This window comes from Primulina eburnea, chromosome 3 (genome assembly GCF_022965805.1).
Source record: "Primulina eburnea isolate SZY01 chromosome 3, ASM2296580v1, whole genome shotgun sequence".
Classification (NCBI taxonomy): Eukaryota; Viridiplantae; Streptophyta; class Magnoliopsida; order Lamiales; family Gesneriaceae; genus Primulina; species Primulina eburnea.
The window spans coordinates 47,572,980-47,596,365 of record NC_133103.1 but is presented as its reverse complement, the minus strand read 5'-3'; the positions used below and the strand labels follow the sequence as shown (position 1 = coordinate 47,596,365).

The window sequence follows — 23,386 nt, the reverse complement described above, 5'->3', positions numbered from 1 at the left end:
TTTTATTTTTTAAAATAATTTCCTCTTGAAACTTAAATATTAATTTAAATTTTTTTAAAACTTTTTTTTAAAATTAAATAGATATTAAATTAATTTAATAAACAACCAAATTATATTACTAGTACATTAAAATGATACATTTTACAACATAATACGAAATAATTTTAGAAACAACAACAAACAAATAATAAAATTACGATACAAACAATAAAATTTATTAAATGATATTTAGTAATCTGATAAACCAGATCCTGATCCTCCAATATAACCAAAATAAGATCCAAAGTTGTCTCGATTTTCAGCTTGAAGTCTCTTTTGCAAAATCTTTTCTTGTTGAGTTCTAGTGTATTCACGCAAATTTGGATCAATGATTTTGCTCAATTTTTTGTATAAAATTCTATCCTCCATTTTTCTTTCCTCTTGTTGAAGTCTCATCCTTTGAAGGTCATAATTTTGTTGACTTTCAACGGTTCCTTGTTTCAAAACATCCAAAAGTTCGCGATGTTGTTCTTCCATTGTACGCTGAATTTGAGAAATATCTTCATCTCTTTTCTTCTTCAATTTGGCTTTTTTCACTCCAATTGGTTTTTGAAAACTGTCATCAATATTGTCTTCATTTAAATGTATTGCAAATGCAGAGAAGCTATGTAGTGACCCGTTCCAGAATCACCTACTAATCAAGAACTAAGCATGCAACTTAACTTAATTAATAACAATCAGAGATAATTGCGGAAAAGGCCAACAAACGATAGTTATACAACCCAATCGAAATCCAGAACAACTCGAACTAAAATGAAATATACGGTACAACCATATCGAAAAGAATAGTACTGAAAATTAAACCAACCAGCCACTCACTGTCCTCCTCCTGCTCTTCCTGAGCTGTCCAACCTGAGGCCTGCCCCGTGGGAATGGGGTGTCCAAGATAAACAAAACCGAGGACGTGAGCGATAAGAACGCCCAGTACAAAAGCATGAGTATACAAGCCTATATGAAATGCACATGCTATGATATGATACCAGGGTAGTCAAGAAACAGGAATCACAAAAGATCTCAAAATGCTCAGTCTAGAGGCGCCAAGTGGATAGTGCCGCGCGGTCCTACCTCTGGGTCACTGCATCCACTGCAAGAACAGACGTGGACCTAAAATGTCCCGGATCACCGAAGCCCTCCCGACCCGTCGGCCACTGTGTACTCTCGGTGTCCATGCGTCCACAAGACAAGACAGGGCTGAGCGGCCCCACAAGATATATAGCTTATCTCGAAAGAGATACAGCTCAACAGTAAAGGCTATCTCGAAGGAGATACGGCTCAACATGAAATGCAACATGCAGTAATAAACGTGACATAATAGCATGCATCATATGACATATATCAATGCACCACATAATCATGCAACACATATAAGAATGTATACTCGACCAGGATATCTCGGATAGTACTTTCGTACCTCTATCACAGCAATCCTAATCCACTGGAATAACCAGACAGCAGGTCTAGTCCAAGCCTATGCATCAAGTGAAAACCATCACTAAAACTTATCTACCAGACTTAACTAGATAATCCTGAGATAATACTGATACAATTCCAAACCTTCGTCCGTCGCTAGCCCACTGATGCCGCTAGCTCCCAACTAGAGCACAGCTCCGCTACAAGACCAGCAGCTTCCCGCTAGTGCCCGAACCTCGGAAAAAGACTAGAATCTCACAGAAACGACTGAAATGCTATGGAACTCTCTGAATTGGCGAGTCACAAATGAAGCCTCGCGCCTCTATTTATAGCCAATGTTCGGACGATCCGAACCATTTCGGAAGCTCCGATCCGGCACACTTCGGACGGTCCGAACTCTGATCGGACGATCCGATCCTTGCATGACTTCCACGAGTACAGCCACCTGTCTCGGACGATCCGAACCCCAATTGGATGATCCGAACCTTACCACGTGTCCAGAACCCTTCCACGTGTCCAGCCACCTGTCTCGGACGGTCCGACACTGGCTCGGACGATCCGAACTCATCGGACGATCCGAACTCATCGGACGATCCGAACTTGTTCGGTCCTTCCGATCCCACCGAAAATATAATTAATCCGATAATTAACTCAAATTAGGAATCGGGTTACTACATTCTCCCCCCCTTAAAAGATTTCGTCCTCGAAATCAAGTTTATAGGATGAACAAAACTGAAATAACAACATTGTTATTACATCTCAATTGTTGCCAAACACAACTGATAATTGGATTACAACGGAAAACATGCTTACATCCATAGTACAACTACAGTACAACTCAAAAGAGCTCTGGATGCTCCGAACGCATACGACTCTCTAGCTCCCAAGTGGCTTCTTCAGTGCCTCTGCGCTGCCACTGAACTAAGACAAGAGGAATGATCTTATTCCGCAATACCTTGTCTTTGCGATCGAGAATCCGCACTGGTCGTTCCACGTAAGACAAGTCCGTATTTAGTTGAACTTCAGATGGATGCAAGATGTGAGACTCATCTGCTACATATCGTCTCAACAAAGATACGTGGAACACATCATGAATCCCAGACAGATACGGAGGTAATGCTAACCTGTAAGCCAAATCTCCCACACATTCCAGAATCTCAAAAGGACCAACAAATCTCGGAGATAGCTTACCCTTGAGACCAAATCTCAAAATCCTGCGAAAAGGCGAAACTCGGAGAAACACTTTCTCACCTGGCTGAAAATAAAGAGGTCGCCGCTTGGTGTTCGCATAACTAGCCTGTCGATCCTGAGCGATCTTAATCCGTTTCTTGATTACTGCAACCTTATCAATAGCCTTCTGGACTAACTCCGGTCCCTCAACATGTCGTTCCCCAACTTCGTCCCAGAATAATGGAGTACGACAACGTCGCCCATACAACGCCTCAAATGGTGCCATACCAATACTACGATGATAGCTGTTGTTGTACGCGAACTCAATCAAAGGCAAATGATCCTGCCAAGCGGGTCCGAAATCCATAACACAAGCTCGCAACATATCCTCAAGTGTACGGATAGTCCTCTCTGTTTGACCGTCGGTCTCTGGATGATAAGCCGTACTCAAACTTAGTGAAGTACCCAATGCCGACTGAAAACTACCCCAAAATCGTGAGGTAAAACGAGGATCCCTGTCACTAACAATACTGACTGGCACTCCATGCAAACGTACAATCTCTTGAATGTACAAGCGAGCCATCCGATCGAAAGTGAAGTCACGGTTATAAGGCAGAAAATGAGCAGACTTGGTGAGTCGATCCACCACTACCCAAATAGCATCACTATTCCTCGAAGACAATGGCAAGTGAGTAATGAAATCCATCGTGATATGCTCCCACTTCCATTCAGGAATAGGTAAGTTCAACAATAATCCTCCCGGTCGACGGTGCTCTGCCTTAAACTGCTGACAAACAAGACACTTGGAAACAAACTGATAAACACTGCGCTTCATCCCTTTCCACCAAAATCGTGTCCTCAAGTCTTTATACATCTTATTGCTTCCTGGATGGACACTCAACTTGCTTCGATGAGCCTGAGACAAGATCTTTTCCCTCAAATTATCATCCTCTGGTACCACAACCCGATTAGACAAACACAGAAGACCATTAGACTGATAATGGAAATTGCTATCTCCACCAACCAATCGGGCTAATCTCTGAGTCTTGAGATCAGACATCTGTGCATCTCGAATCCGAGCGAACAAAGCTGGTTCAGATAAAATGGTAGCAACACGAATGCTCTCCATACCTTTCCGATGTTTGAAATTAAATCCCAATGAACAACAATCCTGGATAGTACTAATCATAGCACTTGTCTGAAGTGCAGAGATTCTCACCTTGCGACTAAGAGCATCGGCTGTGAGATTCGCAGAACCTGGATGGTATTTGATCTCGCAGTCATAATCTTTCAGTAGATCCATCCAACGACGTTGTCTCATGTTCAACTCAGCCTGAGTGAACAGATACTTCAGACTCTTGTGATCAGTAAAGATTTCAAACTTAACCCCGTACAAGTAATGACGCCAGATCTTCAGTGCGAACACTATAGCTGCCAACTCTAGATCATGAATAGGGTACTTCTCCTCGTGAGATTTCAGCTGCCTGGAAGCGTAAGCGATCACATGACCATTCTGTGTCAACACACACCCTAAGCCTTGGAAAGAGGCATCGGTGTAAACACTGAAACCATCAGATCCTGACGGTAACGCCAAAACAGGTGCAGAAGTCAGAAGTCGACGAAGCTCTCTGAAACTATCTTCGCACTCAGATGACCACTCAAATGGAACATCCTTCCGAGTAAGTTGCGTCAAAGGTCTAGCTACCTGGGAGAAATTCACGATGAAGCGACGATAATACCCGGCCAGACCTAGAAAACTACGGATCTCGGCCACCGTCGTAGGACGTGACCAATTCAGCACTGCTTCAATCTTGTTGGGATCCACAGAAATTCCTTCCTTGGAAATCACATGACCAAGGAATACTACACGATCAATCCAGAACTCGCACTTACTCAGCTTAGCATACAATTGCTTCTCGCGAAGAATCTGCAACACAATCCTCAAGTGCTGGACATGCTCCTCCACACTGTGAGAATAAATCAAGATATCGTCGATGAAAACCACAACGAACTGATCTAGAAAATCACGAAAGACTCGGTTCATCAGATCCATGAACACCGCTGGCGCATTCGTCAATCCGAATGGCATAACTAGAAACTCGTAATGCCCGTAACGAGTACGAAATGCAGTCTTGGAAATATCATCATCTCTGACTCTCATCTGATGATAACCCGATCGCAAGTCAATCTTGGAGTAAACAGAGGTACCCTGAAGCTGATCGAACAAGTCATCGATACGAGGTAATGGATACTTGTTTTTGATCGTCACACGATTCAGCTGGCGATAATCAATACACAATCGCATCGATCCATCCTTCTTCTTGACAAACAAAACTGGAGCTCCCCAAGGTGAAACACTTGGGCGAATATAACCTTTATCAAGAAGATCCTGCAATTGCTGCTTCAATTCTCTCATCTCTGACGGAGCAAGACGATAGGGGGCACGAGAAATCGGTGCAGTCCCTGGCATTAACTCAATGCCAAATTCTACCTCTCTAACCGGAGGAAAACCAGGAATCTCATCTGGAAAAACATCAGGAAATTCACAAACCACTGGAATATCCTCTATACCAACACTACCTGTGGATGTATCAATCGCATAGATGAGGTAGCCTTCCCCGCCCGCCTCTAAAGCACGACAGGCTTTCAGAGCAGATACCACTGGCATCGGAGGTCGCGCTCCCTCACCATAGAAAAACCAACTAGAGCTCTCAGTCGTACGGAACTGAACAAGCTTCTGGTAACAATCCACAGTAGCTCGGTAGGTAGTCAAAATGTCTATACCCAAAATACAATCAAAGTCTTCCATCTCCAGAATCATAAGATTCGCAGTCAATTCATTACCCTCAAAATCTAAGGGACAACCCATCACTAGACGCTTGGCTAAAACCGAATGACCCATCGGGGTAGAAACAGAAAGAATAACGTCTAGAGAAACATACGGTAACTTATGACGCTTAACAAATCGTGCAGAAATGAATGAATGAGATGCTCCGGTATCTATAAGAACAAAAGCAGGAATACCGCATAAACAAAAAGTACCTGCTATGACTCTCTCGGTCTCATCTGCAGCCTGATCCTGGTTCAGCGCAAAAACCTGACCTTGGGCACGAGGTCGAAGATTCGAACTACCCACTGCCTGACCCTGCCTCCTCTGCTGAACAGTCGTCTGAGATCCAGAACTGGATCCTGCTCCACCTCGCAACTGAGGACAATTCTTCTTAATATGCCCCATCTCTCCGCACTGATAACAAGCTCCTGCGGCTGCTCGGCATTGCTCCGATGGATGGTTCTTCCCACAATGCGCACAAGATTCCTTCTTCTTACCAAAACGGAAAACACCGCTAGATCGAGATCCAGATCCAGAAGAAGAAGAACCAGATTTCTTGAACGACTGAGATCGAGGCCTCAAAGTACTCGGAGGTCTAGAAGAAAGAATAGCCCTACCACGCTGGAGACTGATCTCTGCCTGGCGACACCGGTTCACTAACCCATCATAAGAAGTAGGATTATCACAGACAGTGACTCGGTCAAAGATCTCCTGGTTAAGACCCTGGAGGAAATGGTCATACTTGGCCTCAGAACTGCCACTGATATGAGGAGCGAAGGGTAACAACTCGAAGAATTTCTGCTGATACTCATCAACAGACATACTCCCCTGCTTAAGGTTCAGGAGCTCAATCGTCTTCGCCTGGCGAAGGGCTGGAGGAAAATACAGCTGCATGAAAGCTGCACGGAAATCGGCCCAAGTCACCCTACCCTGGGACTGAACTATCGGCGCAGAAGTCGATCGCCACCACTTGCGCGCACGGCCCTCGAGAAGAAAACTAAGGGTCTCCATCTTCTGCTCCTCGGTGCACTGGAATGCTCGGAAACAACTCTCCATGCGCTCTAACCAATCCTCAGCATCATCGGGAGTCTCCCCGCCAACTAAAGGCTTAGGCCCCATCTGAATGAAACGGTGCAAATCAAAACGCCTAGGACCATCCCGACGATGACGATGTTCACGATGACGCCTATGATCATCCTGGTCGCCCCAACGACCTACACTCCCCTGACTACTCTCATCACCAAAGTGGTCAGCCATCGCTACAAGATAGAATGGGGAAAAATGGTAAAATGGTCAACGAAAATCCCAAAACAGAATCTATATCCCAAAATCGTAAGCATGCTCTGATACCATAAATGTAGTGACCCGTTCCAGAATCACCTACTAATCAAGAACTAAGCATGCAACTTAACTTAATTAATAACAATCAGAGATAATTGCGGAAAAGGCCAACAAACGATAGTTATACAACCCAATCGAAATCCAGAACAACTCGAACTAAAATGAAATATACGGTACAACCATATCGAAAAGAATAGTACTGAAAATTAAACCAACCAGCCACTCACTGTCCTCCTCCTGCTCTTCCTGAGCTGTCCAACCTGAGGCCTGCCCCGTGGGAATGGGGTGTCCAAGATAAACAAAACCGAGGACGTGAGCGATAAGAACGCCCAGTACAAAAGCATGAGTTTACAAGCCTATATGAAATGCACATGCTATGATATGATACCAGGGTAGTCAAGAAACAGGAATCACAAAAGATCTCAAAATGCTCAGTCTAGAGGCGCCAAGTGGATAGTGCCGCGCGGTCCTACCTCTGGGTCACTGCATCCACTGCAAGAACAGACGTGGACCTAAAATGTCCCGGATCACCGAAGCCCTCCCGACCCGTCGGCCACTGTGTACTCTCGGTGTCCATGCGTCCACAAGACAAGACAGGGCTGAGCGGCCCCACAAGATATATAGCTTATCTCGAAAGAGATACAGCTCAACAGTAAAGGCTATCTCGAAGGAGATACGGCTCAACATGAAATGCAACATGCAGTAATAAACGTGACATAATAGCATGCATCATATGACATATATCAATGCACCACATAATCATGCAACACATATAAGAATGTATACTCGACCAGGATATCTCGGATAGTACTTTCGTACCTCTATCACAGCAATCCTAATCCACTGGAATAACCAGACAGCAGGTCTAGTCCAAGCCTATGCATCAAGTGAAAACCATCACTAAAACTTATCTACCAGACTTAACTAGATAATCCTGAGATAATACTGATACAATTCCAAACCTTCGTCCGTCGCTAGCCCACTGATGCCGCTAGCTCCCAACTAGAGCACAGCTCCGCTACAAGACCAGCAGCTTCCCGCTAGTGCCCGAACCTCGGAAAAAGACTAGAATCTCACAGAAACGACTGAAATGCTATGGAACTCTCTGAATTGGCGAGTCACAAATGAAGCCTCGCGCCTCTATTTATAGCCAATGTTCGGACGATCCGAACCATTTCGGAAGCTCCGATCCGGCACACTTCGGACGGTCCGAACTCTGATCGGACGATCCGATCCTTGCATGACTTCCACGAGTACAGCCACCTGTCTCGGACGATCCGAACCCCAATCGGATGATCCGAACCTTACCACGTGTCCAGAACCCTTCCACGTGTCCAGCCACCTGTCTCGGACGGTCCGACACTGGCTCGGACGATCCGAACTCATCGGACGATCCGAACTCATCGGACGATCCGAACTTGTTCGGTCCTTCCGATCCCACCGAAAATATAATTAATCCGATAATTAACTCAAATTAGGAATCGGGTTACTACTAGCTAGGTGAACCTGATTGTGGCGATTCTTCAGCTGGAGTATCAGACTGTGAAGTATCCAGATTAGTAGCACGTAGTTTAGATTTTTTGGTTATCGAAATTTTATCTCCTGAAAGTTTTTCACAATCCTTCACAATATCTCACATATGATCAAATGAAAATGGTTTGTTATCTTTACTGTCTTGTACATACAGTACTTCTGCGCGGTTCATCTACATAAAAACCATTAAAAATTAGTTAAGAAATTTGAATGTGAATGCCTCATAACTTTTTAAAAAAAAATAACTTACGATATCTTGTTCAGATGCACCACTAGGCTTGAGGTTTTCAATTTGTCGAATGCATCCTCTCATACGGGCAACAGAACTGAGGATGTTTCCCATGCGCTTCTCAACTGATCTTTGAGGTCGTGGATGTAAATCACTTCTTCTTTCTTTGTTGTATTTCTCAGCAACCCGAGACCAGAATTGAGTTCTCAATTGCCTTATACCTATAATGGGATCTTGTGAAACATCAAGATAAATATGACACAAAAACTTATCTTCATCAACGGTGTAGTTCTTTCTTGAACTTTCTTCCATCTATCTTTCGCTAATATGCTTATAGGTGTATTGATGTGTTTTGAATATAAATGTTACTATTTATAGTATTTCGGACTATCTTTAGAAAATATGCAAAAGAAATGATAGTCGTTTAATTAGATTTCGATGGATATCAGCCATTGAAATCTCATCTGTGTGCCATCCGTCGGATGAGATTACCAAAATCTAATCCCACGGATGGTACAAGGATGAGATCACCAAAAGCAAATGCCTGACATTTTAAAAGTTATTTATTTGGTAGAATTCTTTTATCAAACACCAAATTCTATTACTATATACCTTTCTTTATTCATTAATAACTAGTGGACAAACTCAAATTGCAGTTCTGCTTTCCTCGTGACCGTTGAGTCACATGGTAAGAGATATATGCCATTGGATGAGATTCCTTATCTAATGAAATCTAATTCTATGGATAGAAAGATTTCGAGATAGGAAATCTTATCCATATTATCGTAATAAATTCTATATAAACTCTAATTCGTGGTATACATTTTTCAAACAATTTATATTAAAAAAATGAATTCTTCATCAGGCTCATCGTCATTATCCGATAATGAAGATGAAATAACTAATTATTTGATCATCGATAAAGCCATTGATGAGATTCAAGGAGCAATCATTAGCCATATTCATGCACGCAATACGATACTACACACCTACATCAATCAACAAGTTAACGAAGGTCCGAGAAGAGGATCCATTCCAGGTCACATTGTAATTCACCGCGATAGAGAAATAGCCGATCAGAATTTGTTCAACGACTATTTTGCTGAAAATCCCAGATTTCATGAAGATATTTTTCGACGACGATTTCGGATGTCTCGTCATCTATTCCTTCACATTGTGGATGGTGTCAAGAATCATGATAGCTACTTCATACAACGCAGTGATGGCTTGGGACGACTAGGGTTATCAACTAATCAGAAAGCAACAGCTGCAATTCGAATGTTAGCATATGCCATGGCCGCGGATGCGACCGATGAATACATCAAAATAGGAGAGTCAACTGCAATTGAATGCTTGCAACGGTTTTGTCGAGCAGTGGTGGAAGTTTTTGGAGCCCAGTACTTACGAGCTCCAACAGCCAACGATGTTGCTCGACTCTTGCATATTGTTAAACAACGAGGCTTTCCAGGAATGTTGGGAAGTCTGGATTGTATGCATTGGAAGTGGAAGAACTGTCCTACTGCTTGGGCTGAGCAATATTCTGGTCGAAGTGGGTCTCCAACAATTATTTTAGAAGCAGTGGCCGATTATGATCTTTGGATATGACACGCATATTTTGGTATGCCTGGATCAAATAATGACATCAATGTTTTAGAGGCATCCAATATATTTTCAAATTTGGCTCAAGGCATTGCTCCTCCTGCCAATTATACTATTTATGGCAAAGAATATAATACTGGCTATTACCTAGCAGATGGTATCTACCCAAAGTGGTCAACTATTGTGCAAACTATCAGTAACTCACTTGGACCGAAAAAAAAATATTTTGCTATGAAACAAGAGTCGTGTAGGAAAGATGTGGAGCGAGCATTTGGTGTTCTTCAATCTCGATTTGCAATCGTGGCAAATCCAGCACGTTCGTGGCGTAAAAACAATTTGCATGATATAATGACAGCATGCATTATCATGCACAACATGATTATTGAAGATGAACGTGACCTCAGTGCACCAATTGAAGATGCAAGGGAAGCACCGCTTGCCGATGTGGAAATGGTGGTCAATGACGAAAGTACAAGATTCGAAGAATTTCTCTCTCGGTATAAGAAATTAAAAAACAGAGATGCTCACTATGAACTACGAAATGCGTTAATTGAGCACTTATGGGAAGAATATAATAATTCTAATATTTAATATTGTGCTTGTATCGTATTTATTTCTTAAAATAAATATTTGTATCATTTTCAATGTTTTTTTATCTTATATATAATGTTATGCTTGTATTGTATTTATTCTTGAAATAAATATTTATATCGTTTTCAATGATTATATTGAAATAAAATATTTGTATAATTAAATAATTATTTTATTTATATTAAATAATTAATCGATTTTCTAATAAATAATGAAATAATATAATTATATTTATTATGTATAATTGCGTAATGGAATTATAAATAGTTATTATTGAATTAAAATTAATATTATAAGAATATTCTGATAATATTCTTTTTTAGTGTAGATAGGTTGGAGATGAATTTAGTGTTACACTATTGTAGTGCAGAATATAGTGCAGAATGTAGTGTAGTGGGTTGGAGATGGTCTTAGCTCCAAGTTTGAGCTAAGTGTTTTGGCCCCAAGGGACACCAGAAGTTTTTGGAAACGAAGAAGACGCTGATAGGCTGGGTCTCGATGAAACACACACGTGTGCTCGGCTCAGCCCGGTGCGGTCTCTTGACTGTATTAATATTCCTTTTGAACAATTTATTTGCAAAATAATTTTTATTTTCAAAATAAAGACAAAGACTGCAACAATGTATCCATTAGCCTATCACAGAAACGTTCGGTTCGAACCAAATAGTGTGTCTGTCCGTGTTTGGATCAAACAGTGCATCCGTCCGTCCAGAGAGTTGTGTTTTACGCAGTGCGTCCCTTGGCATAGAACCACACGTCTATTGGCGCTGAACCGTGCGTCCCCTGGCATGTGCGCTTGTCCCTTGGTTTATGTGACTCACTCTTTAAATAGTCCCCTGCAGGATTCATCAAATACTTTTGCATACATTGTCGTTGTATTATTCTCTTCCGAAACTTGATAATTCTACATATTTCATTCGCTGGTATCAAGAGTTGTAGTGCTGCACTCTTGATTCGAAGTTGTTGTATCTTAGAGACGATTGCCACCAACGTAAATAACAGTGCAGCACTACAACTCTTTGTTAGGCATGCTTAATGGCGTGAGTCGGTCCGGAACCGGTTCGGATCAGCTTCCGTAAACCTAGGTACAGAACCCATTAAGAAGTTATAACAAATTAACAAAAAAGATTCCTTTCCGAGGAATGAAAATCTGTCCACAAAATCTTACTAGTCGATGCACCCGACTATTGTATGGACTAAAGTCGACTTGGGGTCGAAGATATATCATCATGTCTTGATATTAGCATGATTTGATATTGAATCCTTAACCGAACATGCCAACACCTTGTGTATGGTGGTTGGGTTGTGCAAAACTAAATATGATGGGTGAATTTTTTATTTATTGGTATCAAGTAAGAAATTTTTGTTAGTTCGATCACAACCGAAAATTATTAAAACTGAACAAAAGCGATTTAGTATATGAATATCAAATTTTGATACTCATAGAACTTAAAATCCAAAACATATCAACTTGTAAGACCAAATTTTCAATTTTCATGGATATTTGGCTTCTGTATTGACATATTCTTTTTATTTTTAAGTACATCTAAGCACGTTACAGTGTCAATTAAGCAACTTCAGCCAATAAAAAATTCCGAGTTAGTACATGAAGATCAAATTTCGATCAGTTACAAAACAAAAGGTCGAAATAGATAACTTACGTGATAAATTTACAATTTTCCCCCAAAGTTATATCTCGTATTCACCATATGTCTCAATCCAATCGCTATATTAGACATTGTCAATTACAAATTTAGTTTCAATGATTTGGATTTCATGAAAGTCAGAATTATTAGTTCTAAAAAAATAAATCAAATTTATTAATTTTCGATTTAAGATTTTTTTTCCAAATTAAAACCAGTCGCTTTTCATTTTTTTTTTCTTTATTTTTTCATAATTCTTTATTTGATTGGCCCAAAGAATTTGACAAATATATAATATAAAAATTAATAAATTCACACACTCACATGCAAGAAAAACGATGTACTTTATGGACAGAACCTCATATATTCATATAATATAAATAAATATATATATATATATATATATATATATATATATATATATATATAAATATATATGACAAAAACTTGTGTGAAACGATCTCATATGTTCTCACATGTTGTATTTTGTGAGACGGATCTTTTATTTGAGTTATCCATGAAAAAATATTACTTTTTATGATCGTTTCACAAGAAACCTACTATATATATATATATATTATAATTATAACTTTGAAACAGAGAATATCCATATCACAAAATTGATTCATGAAGCCGTCTCCAAATCTTAAATAATATAGATTTAATCACAGTTTGGTATATATATAGGTTTCAAGTGGCAAGAACCCGTGCATAAAATTGTGGCCAAAACGACCACTCTCTACTACTTTTGATCATAAATTTAAAAAAAAAAAACAAAAAATAATAAATAAGGATAAAAATGTCAAATCTTAGGATAATAACTAGTTAATTTTGTTTCTTAAGCACAATTCATTACCATTTAATAAGTAATAATCATCTCCTTTATCCCATCAACACCACAAAAAATTGGGGTAACAAAATTTCCAGCATTAAAACAAAATATTTCGAAGGACCAGAAGCCTTACGTTTAATCCCCAGAGTCAAATAACCTCTCAAGTAGAACACCAAATACTTCATACCAATTTCATCCTCAATAGTTCAAACATCCATTTCTATAAATTCAGTCGTCCCCGTTTCATCGGCAATCAATGAATAACATTATATATTTAAACAAGAGTATAAATAGAGATGTAAACAAATCAAACTGTTCGCGAGTTATTCAGAGCTCGGCTCGATAAAAAGCTTGTTTGAGTTTGTTTGTTAATCATATCAAACCAAGCTCAAGGTCGATTTTGAGCTCGACAACCAAGCTCAAGACTAAGTGTATTCGGCTTGTGAGCTCGCAAACATGATCGTTAATAGGCTTGCAAGCTCAAACTCGGCTCGTTTAGGTGGCTCGTAAGCTCGAGCTTGACTCATTTGTTGAGTTGACAAATAAAAATATTAGTACTAATAAAAGTTAAACTTTTATGTCTAATATAAAATTAATTCATAAATATATTTAATTTTAACAAGCTCGAATCAAGCTCAAATTCGAGCTCAATTGTATATTTTACGAGCTCGAAAACGAGCCGAGCTCAAGTTAGGCTTGTTAAATATGATAAACGAACTATTAATAAACCAACCTCGAGCCCTGCTTGATTAACATGTAAACGAATTTTTAACGAGTTGAATTCGAGCTTTTCACAAGCTTAGTAATTTCAAGACAAGTCGAATTCTAGCCTGATGATAAAAGCTCGAATAAAGCTCGAGCTTGAGCTCGAGCTCAATCAAATCTTAAACGAGCCAAACTCAAGCTAGATGATAAAAGCTCGAATCAAGCTCGAGCTCGAGGTTGAGCTTGAATTAATCTTAAATGAGCCAAGCTCAAACCTGATACTGTTCGGCTTGGTTTGGATCATTTACATCCCTAAGTATAAACTGACTTTATACCATAATTTAACCGAGATTATTTATTTTTCGAAATAGAAATAATGCCCTGATTAGTATCTAAATTCCCCTAAATTTTAAAATTGCTGAAAGACAAAGTTTCAACTGAATTTCATTTGCAGATCGGTACAGAATGTTTGGCAATGAAAAATGTAGTATATTTTTCACTCAAACAACTGAAAACATATTCTTGTCAGAAAGGCTTGAAAGAGGTTCAATGGAAATTTGTTTGTCTTCTGTCTGAGCAGCAAAGAGACTACAACAAAATACCTGAAATTTAGACCGGAAAATTGGAAGTCACCATTGAATGAACACTCCACCACCATACATTTACAACTACAAAATTTTCATTTACCTATTACAGAGATGGAGTGAGTTGATTTTTTTTTCTTTCATTTTTTTATTTTGGCCAATGAATGAACACTGCACAACTGTACATCTACTAAATTTGCAGCCAAAAGGATATTTGACTCGTTTCCATTTCTGGGATCCTGCAAGTAAACCAACCCAATAAATAGAGGTAGATAAAGTGCCTCGTTGCAGATGCATATGGAAATGATTTATCACAAATTCGAGTGCAAAGTAGAAAGACTCGTGTACCCAATAGTTGAAAACGCAAGTTCCAAGTAGGTGAAAAGATAAATAACAGTCCATTTTGATATAATTCATTATCTCATGAGATAAACACACAGATCTTTGATTCTATACATCACAAATTGGACTAAAATCTTACCCACCGGGTAAGGAAAATTAACAAAAGAAGCTGCAAGAAGAAACTTGTTATCATCAAACTTTTTTTTTGGTGCTCAAAGTAAATCTTGATCCCTAGACTTCTTGTAGAGAAATTGGTTTCAAACTTAGAAAATAAATATTAAGAGTTCCTGAATGACCCTACTTTGAAATCATTTAGTAGTTAAAATGCGTCGAATTCGGATTACCAATTCTTAATGATTTAGGCGTGTTTCACCCACACATATCAACCATTTGAATAACTCAATGGAAATTATGATGCCAAAGTAACACAAAATGAAAAGGGCAATGCCATCAAATAACTCAGCATCACAAGTCATCGTATGCTATTTTGTATAACATTTACTCTTAAGAGACTTGGGACCAAGGTGCATATTTTGCTCACCAACGTAAAATTTTAAAGAAGCAGAAATAAGTATAGGTTGACAGCTCAAAGGAATATGCAGAGAAGATACACTGACAAGCCAAGGGATAGGGGCCGACCTGAAACTGTGACCGAGTAACAAACCTAGTTCCAAATTGATGGGCTTCGAAATTGAGTAGTCATTGCCTCTGATAGAAATCTACCAAGGCTTTCTCTTTCAACTTCCTTTTCTTTCTTGAGTTCTAGATGTCGAACCTAAGTCACAAGCTAGAAAAAATTAGCAACTCTTCGTAAATATTGATAAAATCGAAGAGCAGACAATAAAATAAACACATGAAATAGTTTGTTAATGAAGTTGCAATCAACAAAAATGGAGTGAGTGTAAGATTTTCTTATGACAAGCTGACCATCTAAAAAGGCCAAACAAAGAAGGAAAAGATTCAACAACATAGTAAATGATGATTCTCAAGCAGGTAGATCACTGGAACAAATAAACATGGGCGAATATTTGGATTCTATCACAACTATAAAAACAAAATCACACATTTATCAAAATGCTTGCAGCCCTGAAATGACTGCTTCACCTTCACGTCCATAGACAAATTTTCTCCATCAAACAAAAAGTAATGTGGTATTTAAATGATTCTAAAACAAGGATTCAATGAATGCACTATGAACCAAACCATGGAGTTAAAAAAATGTTCATTGATTCTCCTTGCATATAGACATTTCAAGATTCACATCACCCAAAAGGTGGTTGTCAGAATACTGAAAAACATGAAAAGAATATTAAGCACCACAAACTTTTCTACTAGCTGAAAATGCATGATATAATTTCCTACTTTGTAATAGTGCCATGAGCAATGTGTCTAGTACAAGTTATTGTACTCCTGAGAACTTTACAAAACATCTGTTAAAATTTAATTGAATAAAAACAAAAAATAAAGAAAGGTAGGCAAAATTTGATGAAGATCTTACGACCACCTTCTCGAGGTTGACTTCATGCAACTGTGAAACATAAAAATCCAGAGAAAGAGAAAGAGAAAGAGAAAGAAAGAGAGGGAGGGGGAGGGAGAAACAAAAAATTCAGTTAGCAGCCCAACCTTCAAAGAACCCTTCTGAGATACCCCAGTGTCGGTGATGACAACCAAACATTTGATATCATGATCATTTGCATATTCGTATTGTTCGGTAAGGCTTGGATCACGTAAGGGGACAAACTCAGCCTGAAATAAGCACTTCAGAAAGTGTAGATTATATTCAGATATCTGAATTATATATAATATGTTGACCTTGATATTGTCCTCCCACAGTTCAGCTACGAGTTCCATGCGCTCCGCTAATAAACCACCTCCTCCTCTTGAACAGACAAGAACATGAATGCCACCATCATTTCTGTTCAAGTTACAAAATTAAGGCCATTAGTTGATTTCAAAGCCAGCAGGAAATTGTTACAGCATGGTCAATAAGGGGGACAATACTGGGAGAAAAATTCACCTATACAATTTACAGTCCACAGAAGAATGCAGCAAAATAGTCTCTAGTGCAATGCTTGTCCCAACTGCACCAGGAGGATTTGATTTCTGGCAACATTAGGCACAACCGAAAGAACATTATAATGTCTGCTCATGTTTATAATCGCCGCCAGGAAAATAATATGCCTACAAGATTGCTTGCGAAATTTGTGGATTTAAATGACAAAAAATAAGTAGATGCAATTGAATTAAATGACAAATCAGCTGATATCCTAATTATAATATCTGTATGGGTACCAGAAGGGCTATATCAACTAATACTCTCATTCTAGAACAATTCATAATTATAACCTTGATTTGGTATCAGAGGTCCAGCAGTAATCCATAAAATATTTTACATGAGCCAGAACCATGAGCAAATGAGAACTGAGGTCATTTTTCTTTTTTTAACTTTACGAGAAATTGTAGTCTAAGCTATTTTAAGGCACGTTGATCATAAAACTTGTCCAGGGAGTGAGTTACTTGTTTAAATATTTCATAGCCGCCAGATGCAAGTGAAGGACGGGAATGACATTAGCATAGCACAGGAGGGTCATGTAAGAGCTAGTCATTTATAATTTTCTTAAGCTTAATCTTACTCCACCTTAGCAATTTCCTCTTTGCATATGCAAAAGAGCAGGAGCATTTATGGGAAATCAAATGCATCGCTCTTACAAGAAGAATGTAACCTTATCCGTACATACCCAGATTCTTGAAAAAATTAATGTCTTAGAAATAAATAGAAAAAGTTATGCTGCTACCTCATCCAGCTTCCCCGTGAAAATAATGCTAACCTCTAAAATATTTGACAAAAGTAAAACCCGACACACCGCCATCTTATTTTTCTTACCGGTAACTCTCACATTTCAAATTGTATTCTCGTTAATATCAGAAAATCGTATTCTCCAACTGTTGAACTACAAACCTAAATTAGATATACCTATCATTTATAAGAAATTTAAGCACACACACTAAATCTGTATGAAGTTATTGGAGCCATATAAAGGCCTCCAGTAACACAGAAGCTTACATTCTTATTGCTATGAAGAGATACCAATTATCTCTTGAAGGGAAAATGTAAAGAAAGTCAGAAGCAAAGATTTTACATGCTTAATGATATGATCTTTCATGTCAAAAAAAAAAAGATTTTACATGCTTGATAAATATATCACATCAAAAAAGTAAGAAATGTAATACTCCCAATAGAATCTGAATGTCGTGTTCACTCGATCTTAGTGGATACAAAACATGAACTAGCTCAAAGAGTCAACCTCGATTTGGAACACGAACTTAAATACAGATATATCAGTATTGTGATGCAAATATGGAAAGAAGAAATCCACAAGACACCTACATATACAGAATCTGCCATCTTTTGAAGCAAATAATCATAACGACCGCCAACAGCAAGAAGCGTTCCTTCCATCGATGACACAGGAATGTTTTCTTTTCTTAAATATATCTGCATACCAAAAATGAATACTCGATCATGAAGAAGTGAAGAACTACAGAAATAATGTCAATCTCTACTCGAATAATTTCTGAACAAACAAAATAGTGCTGTTCCACACTGGAAAACCGAATTCAAACCAAAAAAATTGAGACATGACAGTTATATAATGTAAATGGACATGCACCTAACTGCAAAACCCTTATGAAAATTGCTATATTTGTCGGACTTATTGAATGTTGGTAATTGAATATTGAAATATAGACTCCAGAAACATGGCAACAATTACCAAGTTAGGCATGATTGATATTTATGTTCCAATGTGTGGGAGAGTGCAAACTTCTTCTTGCTTTTGCATATACTTAACCCAACATATTTTACATGACATACATAAAAAATGTACTCTTCATAAAATAAAACCAAACATAAATCAAATTCTTCAATACAATCTTTCAAATCACATTCTAACAATTTTTTTTCCCAAAACACCCAAAAACACTATTAAATTTTGAGCCAGATGTCATCATGCATCCATGGCAGCAAGACATGAACTTTTCTACCATTAGTTTTCCTAAATTTTGAGTAATAACAATTATCTGCCGTGTTGCATGTGCAAAAGACTCAAGGGCATGTAAGTCATGTGACGTAAAAGAAAATAATTGTATTGCGTTCTTTATTCAAAATTCACAAAAACTTTATATCCATAATACATGATCATGAAATCAATACAGTTATAATTTAACGGTGTTATTTACTCTGCATAATTATAATTGAAAAAAAAATACATATTTACTATTATATGTAGTTTGTAAGTTATATATTAGATGAAATGATGCATAAATTTCATCCTTTTCTTCCACCGAATCATCACTATTGTCCAAGACCAGAGACTTTCTTGTTTTATTGACTTTTGATATAAAAAATGATGGTGATGATATGGACCGCAGAGATTGGGAAACTTCTGTCACTTTTTAGATAAATACAAAATGATGGAACCATGGTAAAATACAATAGTGGAAACTTCCAGATTTATAATGCAAATTGGGGACTAAAAATTGTAGGTCAACTAGAATCATATGGGACAATTTCTTATTTAGATTCTATCATTGTGCTTGTGTATTATTATTATTTTTGATTAGTTTAGTGCTGATTTTCTATTGTTGACTTTTTTCTGCTTCAATCCTGCTTGCTGTTTAAAATCAGATTTTGACACAAGCTAATGAATAATTCAATATCAAAGAAATATTCCCGCTGATGTATGTTCAAAATGTTCTATACCTGGAAATACAAGTTCCTGTGATAACTTTCAGTCGGGGGCATAAGTGCATCGAGAAAAGCATGGCTGTCGATCCTCCAGACTCTTATGTAGTTGAAAACAACCGACAAATCATCAAGCGCCTTGCGTGTGGATTTATCTGCAACAGCCTCCTAATATAAATTCACCTAATGTAAGCTTCATAGAGGGCCATAGAAGCAAGTAAATCAATAAAAATATACCTGCAGGCAGGGCACCCCTTAGTCTGGGAAGTGCCTGCTCTGCAACGCCACAGAATCTTAATCCGACAGTTTGTAATCTATTCAATGCATCATCAGCAAGATTGAGTTCCTGCAAACAATAACAACGGATGAATATTCAGCTTTCAAATAAAATTTAACTGACGGCCGCTGGCCATGTCAATGATGCTGATTCAAAAAGCACATACTCCATACAAGTCCTGTTAAAATTATGATTTTTATGGCTGGTTATTGACTTCAATCTCAGATGTTATTTCACACATATTAACAAAATAAATGTGGATCTTAGATAGTACAAATGTAGTGAAGTGATAAGTGCTACACAACACAAAATTACATGGTTCAATCATGAAAACTTACACTCATGACATGATGCCCAGAGAGCTAAAACCGTATTAAACACTCCAACAATCCAATCATCAAACCTCTATATAGGTGACAAAGTTGATTCCAAAAGATTCTAAAAAAAGAGTTGATTCCAAAATATATTCTTTTATTTCTAATAAAAACAGATGGGGCGTGTTAGGGACTTGGGTGTATTGGACCTTAATAAAATGGGCCAAATCATTGGCTAGTAAGTAAGAGAATTCTAGAAGTATAAACTTGGGGGAAGGGAAAAGAGCATATAAGATGAAGTTCGTTTGAGTGGGAAGGGAGTTATTTTTATCTGTTGAGTGGTTTCACTAGCTTTGGCTAGGGAAAATATTAGCATTTGGCTAGGGTTGTACAAAGAGTTTCTCTCTTTGAATATTTTACGATCCTTTTGCAATACAATTTCATTTCTTAAATTGTGGTTGCAACAGGGCAGATGATAAAAATAACTTGGCAAAGTTTGAATGAACAACCTAGTCAATTTAGGGGGGCAAAGTTCACAAGGGACCTAACAACCTTTTCAAGAGTACTTTTGAGCTATGACAACACTAGAACAGACACTAGAGTGAAGTGTGTTATCATTATTTCCTGCATACAAATACAAATAGAAATTCTTCACAGGTTCCTCAACTAAAATCAAACATGCTTTTTTTTTTCCGTACTCAGCCAATGTTTAAGTGTGCATAACCTTCTGCAATATTTTCTATTTTCAAATTATTAAAACTGCTGATAGTGAACCAATTTTTTCAGTAATCTTTATTGAATGTTCCATTAAAATTCTCTTACAATATTTAACAGAAACAGATTTAATGAAGCAGGGAATAGAAAGAGAAAAAATTGTATATACTACTGATTTAAGAATCTACTCCTGATATTTGCCAACCTGCCGAAGTTGGCGCCTAATCAACACCCATTTTGACTTCCTTTCATAAGACTGAGGACGTAAAGAACCCAAAAGAGAGAGAAGCTGCAAGTAACAAAAAGAAAATCCATTCTTGTCAACAGAACTCATTGATCAAATTACTTAAGATTCCATACCTCAGCTACTTTCTGTCTGTTTTCTGATTTTATTCCTGTCCAAGACCATATTGCTTCTAATAAGTCCCCATGATTTAAATGAATGTCACAGGATTCTGATAGGAAAAATTTAGTGACAATGTCCATCGTAGCCTACGATTAACAACCATAAATTTGTAAATCAAATTCAAAATATAGAATACAATTGCAACAGACATATAGCAACAGAACACTAGCATGTTTAACAAGAGCATATTGTCATCCATGCGGCAAATAGATGACAACAGAAAACTAGCATGTTTAAAAGTAATTCACAGTTCTTATTTTAACTTCATGAATCATGATGAAATCATCCAGTTATACAGACTTTGATCAAATAAACAAGAAGGCTCTTCACCAATTAATTTAATTTTAGCGTAACGGTGAAACAAGATACAGCTGGATTTAAAATGTAAATGCAAGTTATCTCATTTTAAGTTTTGTGGGGTTATTTTCAGGTCTTGGGCAGTGTTGATTGCACAATAAGAGGATGAGAGGGATGTAAATTAGTGACCCACTAGTGCCTTGGAGCTAAAGTGGCGAAAGGCAAAAGCAAAGCCACCAGTAAAAGCTTCTCAAGTTACGAAGCATCATATTGAGGAAATAGTACGTGTTCATAATTTGGTGTCGTAACTTGATCTAAAATAAATTACAGCACAAAATTTTTTATCAAGAAGTGTATATCTACACGTTTCTGTTCATCGGTAAAAAATATGGAAAAGTGGAGAAAGGGGAGCAAGGAGAGAAAAAAAAAGCTATGGACAAGCTTAGGACCTTAATGACCTCTGCCTCGGTCACTGCAGTTTCTCCTCCAACAATATCAAAATCACCCTGTAAACAGTGTATCTCACGTAAATAAAAAACTGCAACATGGGCTTGACCACAATGATACCAGTAGAACATTTGCATGAAAATCAGTGAAACCTGGAGGTAGCGAATTGGAGGTGAATGGCCAATTGCTCTTCGGTATACATAAGATATCTCATAGCGTTTGAAAAATGATTTCTACAAAAAAAAATGAGTTGGTTTCTTTAATAGTTCAAAGACTTTCAATTATACTCAGCATTTGATAGCAATACTAACATCTGGATTCACAAATATTGACCATATCCAAATAATTTTAGCAAAAAAGGCCTGTAGTTTTTATGAGCTGGTAACATCAAAAGAAAAAATATGAAAGCCACACCTGGTTTGCGACAATCCATTTCACAAAGGGAAAGCGTAGCTCATGGCAAAGCTCAACCATGTCTCCTCCATGTGTCAAAAGTTTGACAGCATTCCTTGAATAAAGTTTGGGAACCAGCAAAAAAACAGCCAGATACAAACATATAAAGAAGTTATTCATGCAAATAAAAAATAAGAGATATTAAAAACAATCATAAAAAGAACTGGGAAACATACCTATTTGGTTGAGGATTGTTACCCAGTATTCTCATTGGTAAGATCTCCAAATGCTTAGCACAATGCTGTCTAAAAACTTCGATAGCAACGTTGATAATCGAACGACGATTAGAAGTGTCCACATCTGTGAAAAGGACCGATGAAGTATCGTTCTGTGACAATTTCGATCTTCCAACATTCTCATGATCATCCTTCATCCTAAGCATATCCTCATCAAAAAATGCAGATACAAGTTTTTCGTAAATACTCGTGTCTTCCGAACTATGAATTGTACGCAATACATCTGCATATCCAAGAGAAAAATTCCTTAGCAATATTGGGTATCAAGTCTCTCAATAGCACCTGAGTAAGTCAACTATCCAAGCAAGTCAACTATTTTACCAAAACTCGAAAAGGAGTAAATGGCATCAGCTTGATCTCATGAGAAAGTAAAAGAAACAAATGCGTAGGAAAACCTAGTTCTATGTAATGTATCATGCACGATGAAAATAAATCCCAGAAATTATTCTATAAAATCTATTTCTTTGTCTCACATTTCACGGTATCCAAGCTAGGTTAATTCTAACCTAGCATCTAGGTTCTTTTTTTGTGGACCCACGCACATGGCCATGGCAACTGATACAAATTCATCTTCAGTGGTTAGCATTGAATCATTTCCACAATCTGGCCCAATAATCCGAGTGGAATGGACTACTCCCCATCCAATTAAC

The 23,386-nt window shown here is 37.9% G+C and overlaps 2 protein-coding genes across 4 annotated transcripts in view; both read right to left on the bottom strand.

Annotated features, from left to right (window-relative positions):
- Positions 1–228: 228 nt before the first annotated feature.
- Positions 229–8,864, bottom strand: LOC140827410 (uncharacterized). Its single transcript, XM_073190074.1, has 3 exons — positions 8,574–8,864; positions 8,476–8,495; positions 229–595 (listed from the first exon to the last, which is right to left on the bottom strand). The coding sequence occupies exons 1-3, from the start codon at positions 8,862–8,864 to the stop codon at positions 229–231; spliced, it is 678 nt and encodes a 225-aa protein (XP_073046175.1).
- A 5,477-nt stretch (positions 8,865–14,341) lies between these two features.
- The window catches only part of LOC140827724 (eIF-2-alpha kinase GCN2), a 41,205-nt gene continuing 32,160 nt past the window's right edge, over positions 14,342–23,386 (bottom strand). Inside the window, exons 17-31 of one of the 3 annotated variants that reach the window (XR_012117019.1) lie at positions 22,677–22,959; positions 22,462–22,555; positions 22,200–22,280; positions 22,050–22,106; positions 21,258–21,389; positions 21,103–21,186; positions 19,830–19,938; positions 19,611–19,747; positions 18,237–18,344; positions 16,866–16,951; positions 16,661–16,763; positions 16,472–16,594; positions 15,488–15,623; positions 14,610–14,745; positions 14,342–14,524 (exon numbers count right to left, since the gene is read on the bottom strand). Coding sequence is in view for 1 of the 3 variants with exons in the window: in XM_073190512.1 (XP_073046613.1) it covers positions 15,513–15,623; positions 16,472–16,594; positions 16,661–16,763; positions 16,866–16,951; positions 18,237–18,344; positions 19,611–19,747; positions 19,830–19,938; positions 21,103–21,186; positions 21,258–21,389; positions 22,050–22,106; positions 22,200–22,280; positions 22,462–22,555; positions 22,677–22,959 (1,508 nt within the window). In the remaining 2 variants the exon portion in view is untranslated. Of the gene's footprint in view, positions 14,746–15,487; positions 15,624–16,471; positions 16,595–16,660; positions 16,764–16,865; positions 16,952–18,236; positions 18,345–19,610; positions 19,761–19,829; positions 19,939–21,102; positions 21,187–21,257; positions 21,390–22,049; positions 22,107–22,199; positions 22,281–22,461; positions 22,556–22,676; positions 22,960–23,386 lie in introns of those variants that run through there. The other 2 variants (XM_073190512.1, XR_012117020.1) reach the window with 2 other exon arrangements.